A 25,616-nucleotide genomic window follows, 5' to 3' on the forward strand; every position below is an offset into this window, starting at 1 on the left:
TATCTCTGGGAGGGGAGATCAAAGCACTAAATTCCATTTCAAAATAAATATCTGCACCTTGTGAAACCTATATCAGTCATCAGCACAGATCAGACCCCTGATTGGATTCACACACTCGATTTGGAATGATTTTTTTCCTAATATTGAATGGGATGAGGAGATCTCTGTAAATTTCTCTAGGGGTTTAGTGAGGTTTGGATATTGTACCTTGGGCAGCTTTGCTGTGGAGTTTGCATACAGAGAAGAATTGTTATAAAACTTATCCCAAGACACTTCCCTTGCTTTTTCTGGGAGCTCTAATTGTTCAAATACAAACACTTGAAAAATGGCAGAGTTCAAGTCATTAGTCGTTTCCTGAGCTGGAATTTAGCCAGGGGACCCCTACGCTGATAAAACACGAGAGATATCTTTAACGGCTGCAAATGGTGCAAACTGCTCACTTGCATTTCACTGCCTTGAGTTTGATGCTGGCACACTGGTTCTGCAAATGCCACTTCTTCCAGCACCTTTGAAGCCCCGTCTACACTGGCGTCTTGTGGCAAAATACATAACACCCATGAGGCAAATAATGTTATGCAGCTAGTTTGTGTGTAGCTGCTTCTGACCTGAAGACATGCTTTGTATCATTTCAGAGTAACAGCCGTGTTAGTCTGTATTCGCAAAAAGAAAAGGAGGACTTGTGGCACCTTAGAGACTAACCAATTTATTTGAGCATGAGCTTTCGTGAGCTACAGCTCACTTCATCGGATGCATCCGATGAAGTGAGCTGTAGCTCACGAAAGCTCATGCTCAAATAAATTGGTTAGTCTCTAAGGTGCCACAAGTCCTCCTTTTCTTTTTGTATCATTTGTTACCCCTCTGCCAGCAAGTCTAATATGGGTTCCTAACTCGTGTAGCTTACAGTTTACAGTGTTAGCATAGATCAGGAGTGCTGGCAAACTAGCTGGCAGGGTGCATTTTGGTCTCCCAGTGCTCCTGCCCAAATCTGGAGTGATGTCTTTGGCAACCCAGTCAAACCCCTTTCCTCTCAATTGCATGCAGGCCTAAGAGCTGCTGTGGCTCTTGTCAGCTCTGTCCATCCCATCTCTCTCTTCGCACATACACCCCTAATCCCATGATGCAGCACTGAGATCATGCAAATACTATTTTATTAAAACAGTAACTATCTATTTGTCCCAGGGGGAATCTCTGAAAAATAAACAGTGACCCAGAGTCAGTCCAGGAGGGGCTGCAAGGGTGTAGGTGTATCCGTGGCTTCTCGGGGTGCATGAATGGCTCCTTACACAGGATGGTACCATTCATAGCAGGGCAGTGGAACAAATGAAAATGTGATCAAGAGTGAATATACCCTGTAAACCATAGACATTATGCCTCTGCTTGAAAGAGGTGTGTGCTCTGTGTATGTGGATCCAGGATGGACCAACACCAGATCTAGGATGGCTGATGAGAACTAATACTAGCTAGTTTAGGCTAATTTTAAAACTTTAATTGCAACTGGAACCGTTCTCTAGTGTAGATGGCCTTAGTGATTCTTGGAGAGGCCCTAACTTGCTTAGCTTGTGAGTTCTGGATGGGATCGCAGCGCAAGGCGATATGGTGACAGATTATAATAGTCTATTCTGTAGCACAGTTGGCAGGGAGAAGAGCAGATTGTTGAGCCAAATGGAGCAGGTTCAACCACCAGTTTTGATCTGGGGAAAGTACTTTATACTGTGACAGCCTCTCTTCTGTATGTTGTATGTTTAACTGTATAGATACAATTACATAATGTTAGCAAGCTGCAGTGAGTCACCGTGCTGCTTGCATGATTTACAACAACTCCCCAAACCGGCTTTTTGCTCGGCATGCTGCATAACCTATAATTGCAAACATATGAGCAGACGAAAGTACATTTTTCCGATAACATGTTGTTTAGCACGAAGTGGTCTCTGATGACTAAACCAGAAGTAAATTGTTTTGCAAGCTACTTTGCTTAAAATCAGGTTCTTATTTTTGGTTGCTGTCTTCCTCCAAATGAAATGTTGAGAGCAAGTATTATTGTCATGCGGTATTGATAATTTTCTTCACTTCATTCCAGTACGAGGTTAAGGAATAGTTCATCTTGGCCTCCCCATCTTTTCCTCTTCATAGTCTGTCCAAGATACTGCCACCTAGAGCCTCTTGCTCTTCCATTATTCTAGCAGCTTTTCTGCTTTTCTCCCTTAAACTTCTGCACTAATTCCCTTATTCTTTTGAAATTCCACCTCTTCCTCCCTTTAAAGTTCTACATATGACCTCTCTTTATCCTCTGTGTACTCCAGCCAAGTGTCTTTCCCTACTGCTCCATTCTTCACAGTTTCTTTCTCTTTGTCCACTACACTCAGGACAACCTCTCTCAACATCCAGCAAGCACCTCCTACCTCCTCCTTTGGATCCCTTCTAAAACCCTCTTTGCTAAGCAAGGTCTCTGTAAGGGCAACTCAGGCTGCTACCTATGATTGTGAGGTGTTTAGGGCTGGGACCTTGTTTGATCATCTCGTTGAAATAAAAGTGCCTTGTATATTCAAGTCTCTGTTCATGAATAGACAGTAGTTAGTGACAACCTCTGAAGTGAGGACATTTCTGTTAACAAGGGATTTGGCATCATTTGATGTGATGCAAACAGCTGGAGAACTGATATTATCATCTATAGAGACACTGTGGGTGAGGTAATATCTTTTATTGGACCAACTTCTGTCAGTGACAGAGAAATTTTCGAGCTTCATAATCTGAAGAAAAGTTCTGTGACCTGCAAAAGCTTGTCTCTTTCACCAATAGAAGTTGGTCCAGTAAAAGATATTACCTCAGCACTTTGTCTCTTTCATATCCTGGAACCAACAAGGGCATAACAACACTGCAAACATTGTTATCTAGCGAAAGTTAATGCCTTCCTGGTGCTGATTTCTTCCTTCAGACTTACTCTTTTGGATTTGATGTTGACCTTCTTTAAAAATGACATTAATTTTGAAATACTCCGGTCTGTTACACATAAGTGTTTTAACAGTTTCCTGTAGAAAATTTGTCAGAGAAACTGGAGTGAATTAATCCACCTGACTCAAACCCAAAATTATTCTGTTCACAGTAATAGTTTTAGGCAGGTGCATGAATTCATGCCAAAATTCAATATAATCATGGGGTAACTCCCCTGTACAGTACAAAATGTGTGCAGAACTTGATCATCTGGTTTATAGAATCTACTTTATTATATTTATTTAGCTTGCAATGTATAAACAAAAATGAATGGTTATCCCCGGTGCTTGGCTTCAGGCATCTCGAAGAGTCTTCTCTAATGTGACGTTTTGAGTTCTACCTTCCCAGAAACCCATTGTGCTGCCAATGTTTTTTCTATGCCTGCTTTCCTACCCCAGTGAGGCCCTTCTCCATATACTCAACATTCAAAAGTCCTTGTGGTTTTACTTGAAGCAGACTAAGGCTATTAGACAGCCTTCTCCACTTCTTGTTTCACCTCACACCACTTCCTTGAGCAATGAGGTTAACAATAGGACTATGTCTAAATAGCTGTCTGGCTGCATTTCAGAATGGTGTGACCTGACTGGCCATATCAATGCTCATTTGATCAATAGCCATGTGGGCCTCACTCAATACATTTGCTAAGTATTATTGCGTAGGTTCAGCGTGTATTATAGATGAGAGGGGAGTCCAAACACTCTAGTCTCTTAAAGCTCTTCTTTTGGGATATCTTTTATTCGAACTGGCCAGTTGTATTTGAAGGTTTCCCATTTGCTTGCATTCTTCAGAGGATACCTGTGCCTTGTCTCAGTTGTTAGGAAATACCCCCTGGTGGTGTCTTAAAAACCCCTCAAAGAACCTTCCTCTTCAGGGTTGGTATGTTTTGCTTTTGCTCTTTTCTGTAGCCTTAACTTTGTATGTAGTGGCACCATGGAAGAGCAAAGAAAAAATATCCTGATGTCTTTTAAAGCCATTTTTTTTTTTTAAATCTAAACTCTGGGTACAGATACCTTCAGTCATCATCGTTGTTACATGATGTCACTACAGGGCAGAGTTAAGGTTGTTTGGGTCACTTAACTGTGCAGTTCTTTTAAGTGTAACTTTAACTCTTCATTTCCTGGGTTTGTAATGCTAGGCTGCAACATACCTGTAATGCTTTTTACCCTTGTTATGGATATGTGCTCTCAACCTCACTCCATCTTAATGTCGTTTTGTCTTGGAATTTAAATGAGCATCTGTTGCCAAAGAAGCATCTGGCTGCAGAACATGCATTTAAAATTTACCTTCCAAGATTAGGCCCCCAATCACACTCTTCCGTAAGCACCATCACCAGCCCCTTTGTGCCCTCTTTTCCTGGTTTCCGTTGCAAGAAAGTGGCCATAGTAATGTTGGTGCCCCATCATTTAGGGTCTGATCCAACCCCTATTGAAGTAAGTGGAAAGATACTCATTGACTTAATTGGAGCTGGACCAGGTCCTTCCTGCAGATATCATGATATGCTATTGTTGAATAAAATCTGTGAGCAGAGCAACCTAAAGAGATGGACTACAGGGCTTGTTTTGTTTGGGAAAGAAGACAAATAGATATTAATTTGTAGTGTCAACATTTTAGGTTGCAGTAAGGTACAAAAAGTTTATATAATATACTTGGGGAACACTATTAATACTCATTTAGAAACAATATTTTCTTAAATGTAATTACATGCCTGTAACGTGTCTACTGTTTCAGTCAGCTTTTCCATTTTGAACCTGTTTGCAGAGGGTTATTATGTCTTTAGAGTGAAAGTTGGCATAAATGATCTAAACCTGTGAAGATTTATTACTAAAAATTCTCACATAGGGAAGAATTGAAGTTTTGAATATCTCGTCTTCATGCCCCTTATCTAAAAAGAACATCTGAAGTGAATCCATGATGTAGATCAGTATTTCTGCCTTATTTTAAAGGGGTGTTGTGAAACCATATGCTGTAAATTAGCTGCTTCTTCACCCCAACCCCCATCTTGCTAATAACACCGTGGATTTTTAAGATTCTCGCTTCTAATTTAGTGTTTAAGTTTCTGAGCTTGGACTCTGAAAATCAAACCAACCTGTCTAATGTTTGTTTACACTCAGTTTCAGGTTCTTGGGCCCAGACCTTCAAAGGGATTTAAGTGTTTAACTCCCATTGATTGAGGATCTGAGCCTTAGTGCTGCAATGTTTGGGTTCTAAATGCTGCACGGGAATGTTTGTTTTAAAATTATTGTTCATCGGAATGACCTAGTATTAAGCAAACAGTTCTATTGTTTCTTGGTTGTTTTTTGTTGTTTGTTTGTTTGTTTTTTTAACTTTTTTATAAAATTAAAATTATGGGACAAATTTCTTTTAGCATCCCTTTATATTTAAATGGTGGAAATACCAAAGACAGAGAACAGCTGCATTAAGTGTTTTTTAATTACCCTGTGTTCAAGACAGACATTGCTGAGGATGCATGGTTCTACTTATATAACCGCTATGATCCATCATCTTAAAATGCATCTGTAGCAAGGAGATCAGCGTTTGGGACTCTGACTTTGGCCTCCTCTCTTGGTCATCAGTGACCGAGAGTGTGTCCTGGCAATACTCTGTCCCCCAGAATTAATTGGAAATGGAATATTTAAAAAAATAGTTTTTATGGTGTCTGCTTTTGGGAGGGACCATTTCCTTCTACCTTCAGGGCTCTTGAATCACTGGTACTATACACCCTCCCTTCCCCATCGCGCAAATGAAGAGTTAGAACAACCCCCTACAGAACCAGTTAGTTCCCTTCCTAAAGTAGCCAGAGGAGCTGCTGAAAAGCATTGTATGGTGTTCCCATCCCTCTGAGTACTGTCTTTCCAGAGCACTCCCATTGCTTGCTGGCTAGTGAGTGAACTGATCTAGTGTTTTAACTGATCATATTGCAGGCTACCTCTAGACGCCAGGCCAGCTCTTCTCCACTGGTCTTCAAGAAACATTTTGGTGTCATGCAAAACATGTAAAAAAGATAGGAAAGTGAAAAGAAGGATATATGTGGATCACTGATACTGAATAGGATGATGTGTTGGAAACTCTCATAAAAGGGTCAGCAGTTATCAAAATACAGGTTTCAGAGTAACAGCCGTGTTAGTCTGTATTCGCAAAAAGAAAAGGAGGACTTGTGGCACCTTAGAGACTAACCAATTTATTTGAGCATAAGCTTTTGTGAGCTACAGCTCACTTCATAGGATGCATACTGTGGAAAATACATAAGATGTTTTTATACACACAGACCATGAAAAAATGGGTGTTTATCACTACAAAAGGTTTTCTCTCCCCCCACCCCACTCTCCTGCTGGTAATAGCTGATCTAAAGTGATCACTATCCTTACAATGTGTATGATAATCAAGGTGGGCCATTTCCAGCACAAATCCAGGGTTTAACAAGAACGTCTGAGGAACAGTGGGGGGGGGGGGGAATAAACAAGGGGAAATAGTTTACTTTTTATAATGAATCAACCATTCCCAGTCTCTATTCAAGCCGAAGTTAATTGTATCCAATTTGCAAATTAATTCCAATTCAGCAGTCTCTCGCTGGAGTCTGTTTTCAAAGTTTTTTTGTTGAAGGATAGTCACTTTGAGATCAGAAATGGAGTGACCAGAGAGATTGAAGTGTTCTCCGACTGGTTTATGAATGTTATAATTCTTGACATCTGATTTGTGTCCATTTATTCTTTTACGTAGAGACTGTCCAGTTTGACCAATGTACATGGCAGAGGGGCATTGCTGGCACATGATGGCATATATCACATTGGTAGATGTGCAGGTGAACGAGCCTCTTATAGTGTGGCTGATGTTATTAGGCCCTATGATGGTATCCCCTGAATAGATATGTGGGCACAGTTGGCAACGGGCTTTGTTGCAAGGATAGGTTCCTGGGTTAGTGGTTCTGTCGTGTGGTATGTGGTTGCTGGTGAGTATTTGCTTCAGGTTGGGGGGCTGTCTGTAAGCAAGGACTGGCCTGTCTCCTAAGATTTGTGAGAGTGTTGGGTCGTCCTTCAGGATAGGTTGTAGATCCTTGATAATGCGTTTGAGGGGTTTTAGTTGGGGGCTGAAGGTGACGGCTAGTGGCGTTCTGTTATTTTCTTTGTTAGGCCTGTCCTGTGTGTGTATAAAAACATCTTCTGTGTTTTCCACAGTATGCATCCGATGAAGTGAGCTGTAGCTCACGATATCAAAATACAGTGGCTTGGGGTTTCATAATTATGTGCATGTTTTCAGACCTTTTCAAGCTCTTGGTCACTATGTGCCTACTTCCCTCATTTACATATAGGTCTGTGTTTTATGTATGTTGTTGGCGTGACCATGCCATCTCTTGTTTTTCAGGAGATGATTTTTCATTGATACAGCAAGAAATCTATATGGTTAAAGAATGTAAACACTGCAACATTGTAGCCTACTTTGGGAGCTATCTCAAGTAAGTCCTGTTTAATTGTGTGCATTTCTACAACTCTTCCTCTACAGGGAGTACCACCTTTATCCTCGCGCCCCAGTCCCCCTCTCATTTGGTCCCTTGATTCCTAGTTGCCTTTTAAAATAGTGACTAATATTGCACCATCTCTGCTAGCCAGAAGCCTTCTCCCTGGAGACTGTTGCAATGCATCCAGCCTCAAAGCCTGATGTTTTGGGAGTTTTGGTTTCCCACCAAGTTGTGGGGAGGTTTGAAATTCTAGTAACTTTTTAAAATAAAAAAGGCTAGTTACTTACCCAAAGAATTCTGCCTCTTGGTATTTTATTTAAAGGTATTGCTGTTACAAAAGTATAGCTGGGTAGCTGTGATTTGTAAATATTCTAAATCTGAATTGTTGGTAACGATCAGATTTCATGGCTGTGGTGCGACAGCTGTGAAATATTGAAGAGAAAGAAGAGGTGAGGCCAGCTGGCTGTGTTTTCAGGTATACAAGTTAAATACCATACAAAAAGTTGGAGAATATTTTCCATTTCTCTGGAGTTCTGCAGTTTATCAGTGAGCTCTGTGGGAATATATATTATCACTTTTCCATATTCTGGCTCTTATCCTAGCTACACAGTTCTAGGAGAGCTGGTCTCCAAATTGCTTGGGGAGTTACATTTTCAAAGTGAAAGGTGCCACTCAAATTTGACTTTAATTGGATTTATGGCTAAATGCTTAAGCCAACATGTCTTTGAAAAACGGAGGTGTAGAATCTTTGAGGAACCCTCCTTTTAAGCTTTGAAACTAGAAGATAGCATAAAATTATCCTGGTTAATAGAATGTATGCCTCAGTTGTATTTTTACATGAACTTTATTTTAGAGAAAAGGTCATGGTTATGGCAATTATATTACAGTTCTGATCAACAGAGTAATTTGTCAGTGAATCTGACACATAAGGAGTTTCACCCTAAGTGAGAATTGATATTTACTAGCCTGCTTTGTATTAAAACACATGCAAAATGTATATCTGGATTTCGTGATACATCAGCACTTTAGAATTCCTCAAGGGATAAGAAAATGGAAAACATAACAATCAAATAACTAGCTGTTAAATAATAAAATCATGATTTTTGACTGCAGCTACTGTATATAGATCTGTCAACTGCTAACAGTTATGTTTAACTTTTTAAAAATAGCCGTGAAAAGCTGTGGATCTGCATGGAATACTGTGGTGGTGGATCACTTCAGGACATTTACCATGGTATTTTGAAACTTATTTTGGTATTTATTTGCATCTTTTCGAAGTGGAAAGCAAAGAAAATATGACAGAGCAATAGAGAGTCATTTTAATGGCAATCCACTGGCATTTTACCGTTCGTTTGCTGCAAGTGAACAATTATTTTGCGTTGGCTAAGGTCTCCGCATAACTGATCAAGAACTTTTCATAAACATGGTGACTATTCTATTGTGTTCATATCCTGTTGTTTTATACTGAACGTTACAAAATAAATAAGTACATCTACTCTAAATAGATCCTAAATAGGAATAAATGGAGTCCTTTTTGGGAACCGGGTATTTGGAGGAATATTTCCAATGTGATGAATAGGAGATGAGTACATATGCCTATTAAAAATAATGGAAATACGTACCTAAATCTCTCCATATTATATTGAACAATTAACCCTTAAACTGCTAGTTAATGTAAAGCTTATTTTCCCATCTTCACGTGTTCATAGCTTTCTGATAAATTCTTCTTTAGGGGACTCAAATTTTTCATGCATGGTTTGAATGAAGAGATGAGGAGCTTGTGGGTTTATTTGTTTTCTAAGTTAAAATATGTTTTAGCTATTTTTAGTTTTGGAGAAGTGAACAAAATACACTTTTTTTTCAGCATTAAGGCTTTGAGATATTTTTGCTCTTTAACTCTAAAAAAGACTGAAGAAAACCCTTCAATCTTGCATGTAAACAGTCCTTACTGAGAAGTCAGTCCTGGGAGAGAAAAGTTAGTTACAGGTGACTGGAAAATGATCATGTTTAGTGGCATTTGCTAAGAAATTAACATTTCCTAATGAAACCGTGCCCCCTTTTTGTGACATCACAACGTCTATTACCCTTAATAGGCTTGGAAACAATTTCTGAGACGTATTGCAGAAGTTCATCTCAATGAAATGTGACTTTCAAAGCCCTCAAGTATTCCATCCCATCCATGTTAACATTTTATATTAACACTTTAAATGTTAACATGGATGAGTAGTTTATTCCCTTTCCTTGAAAAAATGAACAAAATAAAAACCCCAAGCTACTTAAATTCAAAAAGTTATGTTAATAACTGAAGTAATTAAGTAATAAATACTGCATTTATTGAAACATGTAAGTCATGGAATGTAAAAATCAAAGTTCTTAAAGTAACATTGTCCTCATATTGCAGCTGTACTATTTGATTACAAGTTAGGCCTATAAAAGTAGGCTAAACATACAGTGAACAATCTGGGCAAGCTAATTTTGCTAGGAGAACCCTGAATGTGAGCTTAAAAGGATAAAAAAGGGTGTGTCATTTTGTTCTCCTTTATGATGAATAAAGACTAAAAAGGTATTTTCTAAACAATTCTGCTTGTTTTTTATTTCATGTATGTTAGCTTTGGTCTTCACTGGTTTTGCTGGAAGGCTTGTTGGAGGTCTTGGAAAGCAGATTGTGGGCTTTCTCAGACCTTAACTAAAGGGATGGAGTTCTTGAATTTTAAGCAGAGATATCGTTTCATCTATGTATGTCTCAGTCATTTAGTGTAATATAAATAGCTTTCGATGGAAGCAAGTTTTTAAACAATCTTCAGGTGCCACAGTCATCCAGGGTAAAAAGATCTGAATTTCTAATTTTAAAAGGCAAACAGAAATGATCTCTGCTGCTTTTTACCTCCATGAAGAGCGCAAGCAGTTGTCATCAACTTAAAGATCACATTTGTCTGAAAAATGTTTTAATTCTCTGTTCTCTGGCAAATGTTTACCTCTTGTTGCAAATACTACACAGGATTACTATACCTGAGAGATATGGGAGAGGTTCCTTCTCTTTTTCAGCTTCTTTACTTTGTGCATTTGATGATGGTTTGGGTACACCCAGTTTGACTGTTTCCCCTGTATTAGCAGTTTCCCTCCATTGTTCATATTGGAGAAGTCGGGTAGTAGCCCTCTTTTGATTTAATAATGAAAAATGTGCCTGGAAAACTACAGAAAGACACTGTCAGAGTAGCACCTAAAATGGCTTTCAACTTGCTTTTTTGAAATAAACTATATTTTAAATTAAAGTGTCCCTTGAACTTTTGCAGGTTGGATATTACCCTAGTCTGTTGACTGTTTTACAGTGGTATATGTAAAGTGTGCATTACAACCCAAAGACTTGTTTCTCTCTTTCTGTTTTCAGTAACTGGACCACTGTCAGAGTTACAGATTGCATATGTATGCAGAGAAACGTTACAGGTACTGTACTTCTGTAGATACAGAACAAAGCCTCTTTTTGATACATATGAGGAAGATAAGGTATTTCAGAAGGAGGTGCTGTGCCGTCACTTACATTGGTAAACCTGGGAATACAGCTTCAATGAGACCAGTTGGCTAGGGTTAACAAATTCATTTTTCACATTTCCAGTATTAGTATAAATGAGTAGGATATTACAGTAATGTGGTGTAACAAATACTTTATTACATAATTTTAATGCAGCATTTCATATGTCAGTTCCCATATGCCCTGATCCTGCAAAGGGATTTATACAGCTATAAGAGTCTGCCTGTATAGCAGGATCAGAATCTTAAGCCCCAGTCCTGGTCATGTTTAACTTTAACCCCAGGAGTAGTCCCACTGATTTCAATGCAATTATTTTAATCATGTATAAATCTTTGGAGATTTGAGGCTTTAGATTGACTTGGCTGTTCTCATACACTGTATAACTGACATGATGGTTCAGTGCAGCCATCGTTTAGGATAAATTTCTGAATCTCATTGTAGAAGACAGCTAATTCCTAGTAAGAGAGGGTGAGTAGTTGAGCAATAAAAGGAAATATTTTGCCATGTATAATCAATCTATGGTAGTGAATTCTAATGTTTTCTAGAGGGAAAAATTCTATGGCTGGACAGCTAAAATTCTGGTCTGTTTTATTATAATTATTTATAGAAATGTAAACCAACACAACATAGATAGTGAAACGTCATGCTTCATTGCGTAAGCTGATCATGACATTTTTGTGTCAGGAAGGGACTCTACCATCCATGCTCTGTACATCCATATATAATTGTGTAAGGGAGCCATAGAAGACACTTTCACCTTCCTATGAAACATTGGTGAACTGGTTCACTGCCAGAGGCTGATTGTAGACTAAATGGACCAACAAACTTATCTGATAGGGCAATTCTGTTCCTAACCTTTTAGCTAATATTTTGCTAGCAAGAAGAATTGGTGTTGCAGAACTTGTTTTGACTTTCAGTGAGAGATTCCAGTGTTAAGCACCTCTGAAAACAAGTCCACTTTTATTTATGAGCTAAATGTGGATTTAGGCACCCAGGCTTGCAAACTTTGGCTGAAATCTTTCTAGACTTGAGAAGTAAATAAACTTTATTGGCTTCAGTCATCAATCTTATGCCTCTTGAGGTGCATTTTGAAGCTAAAAATATATCTAACAAAAAGCTACATATATAACTTGTTTAAAAAAGTCTGCACATGTGTTGGTGTTGGAATCAGGAGTGGTGAGGAGCAGAAGCCATGGACTCCTTTTCTCAAAATCTCAATGTTCATTTTTTCACTTTTTAATTAAAACTACAAATTGAGTTTAAACTGTTAAAAATCGAATTTGAAATGTTGTGTTTTGTAGTATGTTAACATGGCAAACTTGAGTTACAGATTTATTTTTGACTTGTAGGGTCTTGCTTATTTGCACATGAAGGGCAAAATGCATAGAGACATTAAGGTAAGGTCACTTAAAACTGCAGGGACTAATTTAATACTTTGTAATGCATTAAAATGTTCCAAATATTATTTTAGCATATTAATTTTTTGCGTGTTTTGTTTTAGGGTGCAAATATTCTGCTAACAGACCATGGAGACATAAAATTAGGTAAGTTGAGTTGAAATTACCAGTAAAATAGAAAATGAATGAGGGTTTTTTAATTGAACCAATCAAAAGGTGGTAAGTTAAGGTATCAATTCAGATGCTTTGTTTCAGTGAGACACCTTTTGCACTTACATTGTAGCTACACAACAGTTCGCTCTGGCGAGAACTGTCAACAGAGTATGAGTTATGAATACTCCTTTTTCCTGTCTTGTATTTACCTAAACAGGATATGTTTCACAGTGGTAGCCGTGTTAGTCTGTATCAGCAAAAAAAACGAGGAGTACTGTGGCACCTTAGAGACTAACAAATTTATTTGGGCATAAGCTTTTGTGGGTTAAAACCCACTTCATCAGATGCATGCAGTGGAAAATACAGTAGGAAGATAGATATATATGTACACGTGAAAAAATGGGTGTTGCCATACCAACTGTAACAAGACTAATCAATTAAGGTGGGCTATTATCAGCAGGAGAAAAAAACCTTGTGTAGTGATAATCAGGATGGCCCATTTCAAACAGCTGACAAGAAGGTGTGAGTAACAGAAGGGGAAAAATTAGCATGGGGAAATAGTTCTACTTTGTGTAATGACCCAATTTGGTCTCGTTACAGTTGGTATGGTAACACCCATTTTTTCATCTTTTTGTGTGTGTGTGTGTGTGTGTATGTATGTATATGTGTGTGTGTGTGTGTGTATGTGTATACGAAGATATACGAAGATTATATATACTCTATTTTCCACTGCATGCATCCGATGGAGTGGGTTTTAGACCACAAAAGCTTATGTCCAAATAAATTTTGTTAGTCTCTAAGGTGCTACAAGTCCTCTTGGATTTTTTTGCTAAACAGAATATGTAAAGCAAGCACATAGAAATGAATGTGGCCACATGGCTAACTTCACTTCTCCATTGTGGGTGTGCAGAAGCAATATATTAGGAGGACACGATATTTTTTTTTAATTGAAAGCCTAGAAACCTCATAGCTGAGTTTCCATTAACAACTTTAACTATGATCACACATGGATACCCATTTCCTACCTACTGGCCAGCCATCCTTTGCCTACAATATGAACTACAATTCTTCAGGTACTATAGGGTAAATACAGTAAAACAAAACTAGACTGGCATGATTTCTGGCTCTGGGAACATAGGATGATTATCTGCAATACCATGCGTTCAGTGTAGCTCTGCTATCATCTTTGGAGAGTGCCCATTGCATCTCTTGTCTTAACAATAAGAACAAAACATCTCCCCTGCTGTTTCCTCATTGACACAGCGCACTCTCATATAACTACAGTGCCAATCTATCTTCCCTCCAGTATATATTAATTAGAATATATAACATTCTGTCCTGATACGATTCAGTTATGGTGTGATAAGACAGGTGGAGGTAAGCAGGGAAACAGGGTCATTTTTAAGGCAGTTTGGAGAAACCTAACTTTCAATTTCCAGACATTCAAAAAAAAAAAATGTCCGGCTAGAATTTTCTGCTCTTCTTTACCTGAGAGATTAACATTGTAAACAATTATCTTAATTTTATTACGTAGGAATGTGTGTGTGTTGTTGATTTATAATAACTTCCTAGAGTGGTGCTGGTTTTTCATTAAACATTCAATCTTTAGGAAATGTTTAATGATGATGTAATTTTGTTTTACAGCTGACTTTGGAGTAGCAGCAAAAATAACAGCCACCATTGCGAAGAGAAAATCTTTTATTGGTACCCCTTACTGGTAATAAATTGCTTTGATTCATAGAATGACTACATGCAAAGTGAAGTCAGTATTTACAAATTATACTTAAGCTTCTAAAATACAGATATGTTTAACTCCAGACATCATATAGTTATATAAACTATTTCTGATTTAGTAATGTGCTTGGGCAAGAGATGACATTGTCATTTTGTTGCTTTGTAATGTCACTGTAACAGCAGCCTATGCCAATCTAATACAGTGCTGAATGTTGTTTGTTATACATGGTAGGCATCTGGGTTTCCCCCATGCAGGGCACATTACAGTGTAAAGAAGCACATTTCAGCTATTTTTGTTTCAACACAGTCTTTGCTATTTAAGGCTTGGAAATGCCAGACATTTTCAACTTCATAATTTTTAGGTTGTATAAAAATACAAATTTAACTGCATTGAATTAAAGCACTGCCTTAATACAGAGATCCCTCATTAGCATAATAGCCATAATGAGGACTGAAAATAGACAAAACACTTAAATATAGATTTTTTTTAAATTGCATACTGTATTCTGCTTCATATTAGAGAAAACAGACTGAGGGAAGAAAGATTGTGCTGGGGTTAGAGAATTAGACTGGGTATCACAAGACTTGGGTTCTATTCCTGGCTCTGCTATAGAATTCATGATTTTGGCCAAGACACTTACCCTTTGTGTCTTTGTTCATTTAATGGAAGGAATTCATCCCAGTGCAGAGGATCACATCAGGCCCCATTTACACTCTTTGCATAGGCCCTTTGCCTTTGAATGAATTCCACAGTAATCATGTAAAGAGATTTGAGATCCTCAGGTCAAAGGAGGTGCTATGGAAGTGATGGTCTATAGTAGGTAATCAAATGATGATTTTACATTTTAAGGATGGCCCCAGAAGTTGCAGCAGTGGAAAAGAATGGCGGTTACAACCAACTCTGTGATATCTGGGCAGTTGGCATAACAGCAATCGAACTTGGAGAACTTCAGCCGCCGATGTTTGACCTTCATCCAATGAGGTCTGCTGTTCATGAGACTCGCTCGTTTCAAGCATTTTCTTAAATCCATAGTCCATAAGGGACCATTGCAATCGTCTAGTCTGTCCTGCATAACCCAAGCCTTATAACCTCTCCCAGGGATTCCTACATCAAGCCCATAATTTCTGTTTTAGTGCACCACGCCTTTTGTAAAAGTCATCCAGTCTTGATTTAAAGATGTCGATTCAGATTCTGGAATCCGATTCTTAAGGACGTAACATTTTGTAAGTGTTTTAGTTCCTGAACTCTATAGTAGCCCTATAGTTAGCAGGGTTGCACAAGAAAATAAACAGATTTTATTTCAAAAACACTGTTCATAATTAAAGAAATCAACGGCTTTATTTTGTCTCTTACAAGATCTTTTATGTTACATGCTACAGAACTCATTTGGGTTTTCATCAGCTCATATTGTCTCTTGTGGGGTAATAGAACTGCTGTGTACAGTATTTTATTCAGTCTCAAGATATTAGAATAAAATGAATTATTTTCATATTGTATATTATTATTATGCTTTCTTTATCTTAGGGCTTTATTTCTAATGTCTAAAAGTAACTTTCAACCTCCAAAGCTCAAGGAAAAAGCAAAATGGTAAGTCAAATAAAATTTTTTCTCCCTTTGTTCAGTGCATGTTTTAAAGATCATGTGAATGATTATTTATGTCAGCAGTTCATAAGTATATGCCCTGAACCTGCGAACACATATGCACATTTGGGACTTATATACATGAGTTGTCCCTTCGAATTCAGTTCTTACTGCTAAACTTAAAATACTTAATTACAGCAAAAGAGTCTGATCCTGGAGTGAAAACCATGCGAACAGACTCCCTGTTCATGCAGCACCTCATTAAATCAAGGGGAGTCTGAACTGTGAAGCTCTCAGTGCAGGATCAGGGCTAAATTTAGTATAGGTCATGAATTTTTGAATTGCTTTGACTTCTGTAGTGACCAAAAAGTCTTCATTATTTGCTCAAACTCAGAAATTTTTATTGGAACATAATTCACCCCTGGTAAATCACGCTTTAAAACAATCTATCTCTAAAAATGGGACATGAATTCATATTGCTCTGTGGAAGAAGAAAACCATTGCTAAAAGTGTTGTGCATTAGTTTTCATCCCAGTGGTCTGAAAGATGATTTCCCTGAGGATGAAGTGTTTTAGCCTGAGACGTCTGCAGTATGTACCAGCAAGCAAGATAGATTTTTTTTTTTGTAATTGATTTGATTTTATAGGAACCTAGAAACAAATGCAACAGAGAGGACCGAGGTCCAGCAGTGCACATACTTCTGCAGTGGCAGAAAACTGATTGTGTGGGACAGGCCCACATAATGCTAATTGCTCTTCCTCTGCTGGTCCAGAGAAAAAGGAAAACTCCCTCTGGTCTGCTGCCTGGAGAGAGAGAGAAATCTCCTTCCAGAACACACATTTGACAGTTAGTTTGACACTGTGCATGTGATCAAGACTCACTGTAGTGAAGCAGTTAATCCCATTTATGTACTTAGAATGCTGCTAGTGACCAAGTAGCTGTCCTTTTTTCCTTGTCTGTGAGAGGGGGATTCTGCCAGTATTGCTGCGGGCAGATACTTAAAATTGTTTATCATCTGGAAAAACGTCCTTCTGTGAATTGCATTCTGCACTAAACTTTGCACTCTGCACCCACCCCCCCCCCCTGAGATTTGTGCACATGCTAAGAGTACCTATCTTTATACTCTTGGCATTCTTGCCATAACTTAAAAGCACATCACAAATAAAACTCCAGGTGCAGTAGTACAGTTCAGTACAACCCACCTCCAAGAAGCAGATAATCAGCCCCCGCCCTCCACCAGTCCAAATCCTTTTTGTTTTCAGATACCTGAGGGATAAGTTTTGCAACGTGCCCTGAAAGTCATCAAATTCAGGCTAATCTATCCTTTGAAAGATACATTAAAATAAACACTTGCAAGAAAGGCAAGTAAAAATTGTAGGATGAGACTTAGCCTCACGTCTTGCATTAATTTAAAAGAAGAGCGGTGTCGTTAAATCATCTGAACTGCTTTGAAAATCTCAGCCATGTATTTGAAAGAGGAGGTTGATGCTTTCTCCTGATCTTACACCGTTGTGCATTTTATTTTCCTCCTGGTGACATGAGATAATGTGGAGTGTCAGACTTGCCTGGATTTTGTGGGTTTGCTGTAGTGTATACCTAATTCACTATATTATTTTTATTTCTGTTATATAGTTCCATAAGACTTCAAATGGAATCTGACCTTTTGACTGTTTTTTCCAAAGGGACAGTAGTAGTAATCTCCTGCTAGTTAATTCAGCAGCAGAATGGTATAAATCTGAAATGCCATGGGATATTTGACCAGGATTCTAATTTAGTAGATGTCTTGCCATTTATATAGCAGTTACATTGAAAGTGACCGTTATTTTTTCCTTTTCGGAAAAACTTAACTTGATTTTAAGTATTCAATTTTTTCTTTGTCTTTTTGTGTAAAGGTCATCAACATTCCATAATTTTGTCAAAATAGCACTTACAAAAAATCCAAAGAAGAGACCAACCGCAGAAAGACTCCTTACTGTAAGTGTTGAAAAAGAAGTCAGAACTTGCAATGTCACCATTAAATCTATTGTTTCACAGAGAAAGAAGTCATTAGTGCACCAGACAGGGGCTATGTTTCACACTGTTATCATACAAGTGTGCTTAATTGTGCAAAGGCAGCAAAAGTGAAATTGGAATCTCATGGAATATACAAAAGTTTTATTTGGTGGCAAGATTTTATAAAGATGCTTGTCTACGCTGCAAGATAAGTCCAGCTTTAATTGTCCAAAGATAGGCATTTTGTAACCGTGTGCCCCAGTTTGGTAGAATTAGCTGTATAGATTGTTTACTAGTCACCCCATAAGGCAAAATTAGGCCTTGATTCAGAAAACAGTTACTCAAATGCTTAATTCTACTCACCTAAAGAGTCCCGTTGAACTCCATGGAACTACTTACATGCATAAAGTTAAGCAAATGCATCAATGTTTGCACAACTAAGGTCTTAATTTCTAATTGCAACTGACGCATAATGTGGTCAGGCCAAAACAGATGCATGCTTTAGAGGCCTACTTGCTCAGGAGACACACTTCAGAAAATCTCTTTAAAGTTTTGCAAAACAAGAAGGCTAATCTTTTGAAGCCCAGACGTACAGGATTAAATATAAGCCTCCTATTAAACATATTGTAACGTTGTTTTTTTTTGTGATTTTTAGCATAGTTTTGTAGGACAACCCGGTCTCTCGAGATCTCTAGCAGTTGAGCTGTTGGACAAAGTAAATAATCCTGACAACCATACACATTACAGTGAAGCTGATGATGATGATTTTGAGGTGAGAACGTATTTGTGTTTTTCCTGTTTTGAAAAGCCGATGTTTAAAAATCGTCTCTTGTTTTCCCTCTGTAAACTTAGATTCTCACTTCAGAGAGGGGTTGAAAAATTATTCTACTCTGCTGCACAGCAGTACAGTAGAAACCAGGATGCCTTGCCACAGGGTTGAGGTTAAGCTTGCTATCAGGTACCAGGGGCTTGTGTGCAGGCAATAGAGAGTGTGTCCCATTGTAATAGTTTCCCTTTAATTATGGTATGAGATCTAAGGTGAAGACAATATAACTGAATTATAATGTTTCTGTTTCTAACAGCCTCACTCTGTTGTTCGCCACACCATTCGCTCTACAAACAGGAATGCTAGAGCAGAAAGAACAGCATCAGAGATAAATTGTAAGTCCCTAATGTGCTTTTTCCCATTTTGTGGTGCTGGTTTATTCTTCCTGATACATTGTGTCCAGGTCACTCTTTTATAGCAAACCTTAGAGAGCCAGTTTACCATTGGCTCACTGAAAGAAAAAGAACACCAACAAAAAAAATCTCCACGGTATTTTGCCCAAACCAAAATTAAAACTTGCATACTTTTCTGTTACTTCATTTCATGTCATTGCAGGATGCAAACATTTCTATAAAACCAGGGTATTGTTTCTTCTGTAATCAGCCTCTCTCTGCCATGGTATGGTGCCAAACTTTGGATGCCTACTATTAAAAAAATAATAATTTAATAGAAGCATTAAGCAGGAAGACCATGTTGATTATTTTAGTGGGAGAGCATGTTCTTACACACAGATGTCTTGGCCCTCACTGGCGAGGGAAAATATAGAAACGTAGATGGCAATTTGGTGCCACTCTGATTTTGTGCTCGTTTTCACATTGATGGTCAGCTAAACCTCATCCTAACCACTGGAGGATGCTCCACTTGTTATGGTCACATCTGATGTGCTGACGATATGGTGTAGGTTAAACTCAAAAGGAGTGCAAGTCCTTACGCTCCATGCAGCATTCACACGCTACTCAGTCACTTTCCAAAGGGCGGGGGGGGGGGGGGAATACTGAAATATTGGAGCCTGTTGAAGCAGGAACTGGCTTTCTCTCTGTGTTTGAAGAAGTGCCCTTGCAAACTAAATAATTAGTAGATATTATTAGATATTAGATATGTGACCATAATAAAGTGCCCAAGCAAACTAAATTATTGTTAGATATGTGACGATAAATATTATGGTCACATCTGCTGTACTGACTATGATGTATGTTAAACTCAAAAGGAATGCAAGTCCTTACACTCCGTGCAATATTGACATGCTATTCGGTCACTTTCAACTGGAGTGGGGGGAAAGTGCTGAAATTTTGGAGCCCTTTGAAGTAGGAACTGGTTTTCTCTGTGTTTGGAGAAGTGCCCACGCAAACTAATTATCATTTAGACTACTTTAAATGGGGATTCTAACTGCTCTTTTCTCAGTTTCCTTTTCTGTAGGTTGTTTCATAACAAATACATTGCAAGTGCAAACATTTAGACATTGAAGACTTCCATAAAAACAAATGTTCGTGGTTCAAAGAGTTTAGAATTTTATAGGCAAGTTAAAATGAAGCATTACATAACATTGCAGTGTGCACTTTGGTTTTTTATATGCTACAGCATGCTGCTTACTTTAATAGTCTGGCTATAAGAGGATGTCAGTAGAATGTTACACGTAAAGTTGAAAATGTGATGTTTTGCAGTTGACAAGTTGCAGTTTGAGCCTCCCTTACGGAAAGAAACGGAAGCTCGGGATGAAATGGTAGGACTTGGTTTTTCATCGTTTGTGATTATAATAATATCCTTATTGTTTTATACTTTAACTCTGTTAAGTAATATGTATCAGAGTATAAAAAGAGTCACGAGAAGACAACTATCCGTTTTCAGACAGTCGCCACATTCTGAAGAAAATGAATTGCTCTCTGTGGTTCATGCGGAGGATCTTCTTCATGTGCAAATTGAAATGCACCAATTAGTGTAGGAATGTGAAAAGAGATTCTGAATTTGATTCCCTTAGATCTCTCTACCAGCCAATATTATTTCTTCTACTCTGTTACTCAGAGCACAGCCACGTTCCTCCATTGTGTGCCACTTGCTGTTTGTTTTAACTCTCAGCAGTTATGTTTACTTCAGATTAATGGAATGCCACCAGCCAGCTCACGTTCATCTGGAGCAGAGGGCGGCTGTGGTTGCAATGGGCCTGATTCTTCCTGAGAGCTCAGTCCCAGCAGCTCCCACTTACTCCAGTTGGAAACATAGGTGCTCAGCATTATGAAAATCAGGATCCGGATGTTTAAAGCCATTTTCCTGTTGGCCAGATGGGCCTTTTTCATGTCAAAATTTTGCACCCTTTCCCAGCTTGGTCTCTTTGGGGCCTAATCGCTGGACAAAAAACCTCTACACTCATGATGTTAACTGTCCCCGTGAAGGGGAAGTTAGTGGGGAAGCAACTGACCAAAGCCGATTACAGAAAGCAGCAACAGCTCACAATAATTTTTTAAAGAACTGCAGAATTGGAGGTGGGTTGGCTTGATTCCCAAGGAAAATTTTAATTTTTTTAACAAGTCTAAGGTCACTTTAATGAGTGCTGCACTAACAACATTCACCAGGAGCTCCTCCACCAGTCATTGGTGAAAAGGCATTGATGGGGCTGGGAGCTCAGCAAGAGTGCAGTGTAATGCCTGCTGTCCAGGGTGCGGGGTAACAACCCTCAGAGAGCTGTAGTTCCGTGAGTCGCAATGGGATCTCATTCGGGGATCATGGTCCCCAAGAGTAGCAGTGGTCTGTTACACCAGTATCCACGGAGAAAAGCTTTCTCCTTATCAAGTTTGTACCAGAACACTTTAATTAAGTCATTTTTCATCTGTTGAACCTGGGTGCTTCGCCATTTCCAGGTGTTGTTTTCAAGCCCAAATTAAAGGAAGGTTGGAATTTTTTTATTTATTTATATTATTTTCAATAATCAGACTAAAAAACATTCGGACTTTGAAACTGAAGTGCCTCTGTGTATGGGTGATTATTTTCTGCAGTTCTCTAGCTCCCAAGCCCCCCAGGATGCTCTGGAAATATGTTTAGAGAATAGTTTTTTTCAATTAAATAAATAATTGTTGAACTGAAATTTCTGCATCTTCAGATTGTGGCAGCAGGCACAGACTTTGCTTCACACTGGAACCCTTTTGTTGATGGTGGAAGCAGCAGCAAGTACGTACACAGTTCAATAGCATTTTCATAGTTTTGATTATGTGAAAAGAAACCCAGAATTGTGTTTAAAAAAACCTCAAAACCTTGAACTGATTAATTCTGTTTTTTATGTCCTTTGATAAAGTAAGACAGGCCAAAGTATAGGTAAAAATTATTTGGCCTTCACGTTGAATACAATATTGCAGTGCAGTTCTTGTGATCCAGTTGGTCAGCTCATCCGGGCAAGGATAATCACTTCTGTGCAGTTTTGATCCCTGTGAAAGACGAACAGCGTTTTTTGGGGGGGATCGGTTATGCTCCCCAGTCAGTGTGGGAACGTGTAGTATATGTAGAGTATGTATTAAAACAAAATAACTAAAATCAGTTTTTGTTTTACTTGCCTTTGAAAGAATTCAGTTCAGGATTCTGCATTGGCCTTGCAACACTCCCTGCACTGGTGAGTGGTTGTGATGTCACCACGTGTTGCAAGGCGCATGCAGAATGCTGACGAGCAGTCTTTGCAAGTAAGTAAAGGAGGAACTGACTTTCAAATACTTGGCTTTTAAAAATTGCTTAAGTGTTTGTGGTATGTGTCTGTTATAGGTGCAGTGTATTCTACAGTACAGTCAGTTAACAATTTAGCTTTTACCTCCCCAACATTTTAAATCCCAACTTACTGTAGGTCAAAGATAACCCTGAAGTTAGTGAGCACAACTCTGTTGAAGCCAGGGCTGAATTTGACCACGTAGCTGCGCAGGGCTTCCTGTTACTGCACACTGCTAAACTGCTTTAAAGCTGATCTTTTTGAAGTTATAACAAGAAGTAAGCAGGCTTGGTATTACCCGCTCAATGATCCAGCTAAACAGGAAAGAGTATTTTAACCAAGTTTAAATTACTGCTAGGCTGAAAAATCCCTTGCTCCTTTCTTTATTTGGAGGCAGTCAGTGCACAATATGCTTTTGTGTTTAAATTGTGCAGTTAACCTTTAGCATATAGCTCATTTCCAACATTACAGTTCCGCAATCCAACCGGTCATGTCATGCAAAGTATAATAAATCCATTGTTTTTAAATGTGTGACAGTTTATCCTTCAATTTATTTTCTGTTTTCTTCTCATCTTTGCTCCTTCAATAGTGAAAATTCAAGATGGTTTTGTAGGCCTGGCCCGTCCTCTCCCCAGAAACAGGAACAACTCCTTTTCCTCACCCTTTTCTTGTTTTGCTTATGTGACACTGGCTAGTAGAGCTGGAAAGCCTTACATGTTACTGACGAGGCTGTTCTGTGGGCAGCTGGAATCTCCAGGATTTCTGTGTCCTCTTCAAAACTACCCATGGATATGAATTTGATTCTTTAATGCTGTGGCTTTTTGTATAATGTAGGCTGTATATATAAAACTGCATCAAAAGCAGCTATGAACAACGTAACAAGGGCTATAAATTAGTATACATGTTTATGAAGTGATGCTTTTGACTGGAAGGGGGTCAGTCGTAAAGTCCCAGGACAGTGAGTTTCTCTGGCATTCTCTTGGAATTCAGTTCCTTCTCGGAAGGATAAACAGGAAATGCTGAGCCCTTCTGAGCGAGGGAATTCTGGAGAGTGCCATAATGGTAAAGAAAAGGCTGGCTCGAGAGAGGGGGTGGGCTGCTTTTCTGTGGTTTGGCCCATGCCAGAGAGAATACTGATTTATACGCTGACTCGGGTTAGTTTTATGTAAACAAGACCAATGCCATTTGTGCTTACGGAAGATGGGAATTGGTTTGATACTTTCTCAATCTATAATTTAACTATTTAAAATGAATATTTTGTGCACTATTTTCTGCCTTATGCATGAGTAACTTTTTAGTGCTCACATCTGGTAATGACTTGGGGGTAATTGATTCTCCCCCCCCCCCCCGCCCCCCGGTGGTGTCTGGGGCAGCAGTCATAGTTTCATTAGTAGCTGTTCTGGGACCACTCAGAAGAAGCAGCTCAAAGGGAAATTGATTAGTATACAGAGTGCTATGTTTTTATTAATATGCTTTTGTTCTTCAGTAGTTATGTAAATGGACCTGTAATCTTTTTTTCCTGTTGACATGGCATTTCATGGAACCTTACAGAATGTACTAATTAGTGGGGATGTTAGACAGCTAGGCACACAGAAAGATGGATCCTGTGGTACTGGAGTCTGTCCATCATTGTTCTGAATTTTAGATGCCACCATGTTTTATCAAAAACAAACAAACCTCTAGCATTTCCCTGTGCTAACTGTATCTTTCAAATGGATTCTGATTGCCAGCCTGTTCCCCTAGCCTTGCAGAAATCTGTATCTGATGATTAAAAAAATAAAATTGTGACAGGCAAGTTGTGACTCTCACCTCCACCTCCAGAAAAAAGGTCTGTCCTTCCCTGAGCTCACTGGCATAATTGAGATTAGCTAATCATAACAGACCATCACCAAAATAGTTCTCTCCCTGAGCGCATGAGCAGCATTAGTGTTGATGGATTTTGAGCAACTGAATGTTTACAATGTAGAACCATATCTGTGAAATAAACTGAAGTTACTACTCTGTAAAATTAGCTAGAAAGTTGCTGATTTTCAGAAATCTAAAAGTTTGGTTAAAAATCTGACTTTTCTGTTGACCCTGCAGTAGGTTTGACAGAAAAAATATTTAACGGTGTAACAAGAAAACAATCTGTGAGACTCTTTACTATATTCCTGCATTTTTCACTAACTTTCGCCATTTTCCATTGTTTGTTAGGACACATAATTGGACATTGCAGCAGTGCCTAAATATCCTTAGTAGATGGAGGTGTGAGACTAGTGTATGATACCCAAGCATAAGAGAACATAAATAACTATTCCTTAGTGTATGGGGAAAATAAAGTGCACAAAGAAAAAAGGGCTTAACACAATGAATAAGAGCAAGGTACTTTTGTGTTTATAATGGGCTGGTAGATACTATAATGTCAAAGTGAAGTGCATCAGTAATCAAATTTTGACTGCATTGATCTTCATACAACTTAAGAGTGGGCCTCTTATTTTTATGAACATTTTACCTAGGGGACCGTTCACAAAATTTGGCGATGGCAGTGAAGATGTTGAAGAGTGAGTGAACCTCCTTCATTTTCACTTGTATTCTCTATAGCTCTTTCTTTAAGCAGTTACAGTTCTGGCAAAATGTTTCTTTTCTTTTCTTAAAATGTTGTATTTATCCCACATGACTGTGAAGGGCTAGTGGCACTCATAAATGTAATGCACTCTCCATTGTGTACACAAGCGTCAAGAGAACATCTGAAAGCACTCTATAGATAGAAGAGCTATCCTCTCTTCTCTTCCCCCCCCCCCCAATAAAATATTATGGGGTGTGCAAGGAAGCATCTGATTTATTTTTTTTAAGGGGGATTTTGTGTGTTGAGAATGAGAGGATAATATTACTATGATGAGCCAGGCTTAGGACAGACAGCTGATGTACAAGGGTCCCTACAGAGCTCTGCCAATGCACCCCCCCCCCGCCCTACGACATCCCTGCTATTCAAGTACTTAATCATTCTTGAGCAAAAATGGCAAGCCATGTCAAACAGCTATGGGTTTTTTGTTGTTTGAACCAAACACCTTCAGTAGGTGTTAGGATGATTATTAGAAGACAGCTGTCGATTTCTTTTGTCACTTTAAGGAATTTGGGAGGATGTTTCTCTGTGTCCTAACCTACCGACTGATCCAGCAATGTAACACTTTCATTGTTGGGAGAGATTTTCTTGAGTAACAAAGAGAGTTAAGGGAGTGTGGGTAATCACCCCAAAGAAATAGCTATCTTAACGTCTGTTTAATCCTGCTAATTTCAAGTA

At 38.7% G+C, this 25,616-nt stretch overlaps 1 protein-coding gene across 5 annotated transcripts in view; it reads left to right on the plus strand.

Annotated features, from left to right (window-relative positions):
- MAP4K5 (mitogen-activated protein kinase kinase kinase kinase 5) overlaps positions 1-25,616 on the plus strand; it is an 86,908-nt gene that overhangs the window by 34,922 nt on the left and 26,370 nt on the right. For 2 of the 5 annotated variants that reach the window (XM_037901355.2, XM_043548537.1), the window contains 14 exons: positions 7,348-7,438; positions 8,611-8,675; positions 10,830-10,885; positions 12,320-12,367; positions 12,472-12,514; positions 14,165-14,237; positions 15,105-15,236; positions 15,780-15,842; positions 17,729-17,810; positions 18,484-18,600; positions 18,911-18,989; positions 20,316-20,374; positions 21,746-21,813; positions 24,832-24,876. In XM_037901355.2, the coding sequence (XP_037757283.1) occupies positions 7,348-7,438; positions 8,611-8,675; positions 10,830-10,885; positions 12,320-12,367; positions 12,472-12,514; positions 14,165-14,237; positions 15,105-15,236; positions 15,780-15,842; positions 17,729-17,810; positions 18,484-18,600; positions 18,911-18,989; positions 20,316-20,374; positions 21,746-21,813; positions 24,832-24,876 (1,021 nt within the window). Of the gene's footprint in view, positions 1-7,347; positions 7,439-8,610; positions 8,676-10,829; positions 10,886-12,319; positions 12,368-12,471; positions 12,515-14,164; positions 14,238-15,104; positions 15,237-15,779; positions 15,843-17,728; positions 17,811-18,483; positions 18,601-18,910; positions 18,990-20,315; positions 20,375-21,745; positions 21,814-24,831; positions 24,877-25,616 lie in introns of those variants that run through there. The other 3 variants (XM_037901356.2, XM_037901359.2, XM_037901357.2) reach the window with 3 other exon arrangements.

Source organism: Chelonia mydas, chromosome 6 (genome assembly GCF_015237465.2).
Source record: "Chelonia mydas isolate rCheMyd1 chromosome 6, rCheMyd1.pri.v2, whole genome shotgun sequence".
NCBI classification, from domain to species: domain Eukaryota; kingdom Metazoa; phylum Chordata; order Testudines; family Cheloniidae; genus Chelonia; species Chelonia mydas.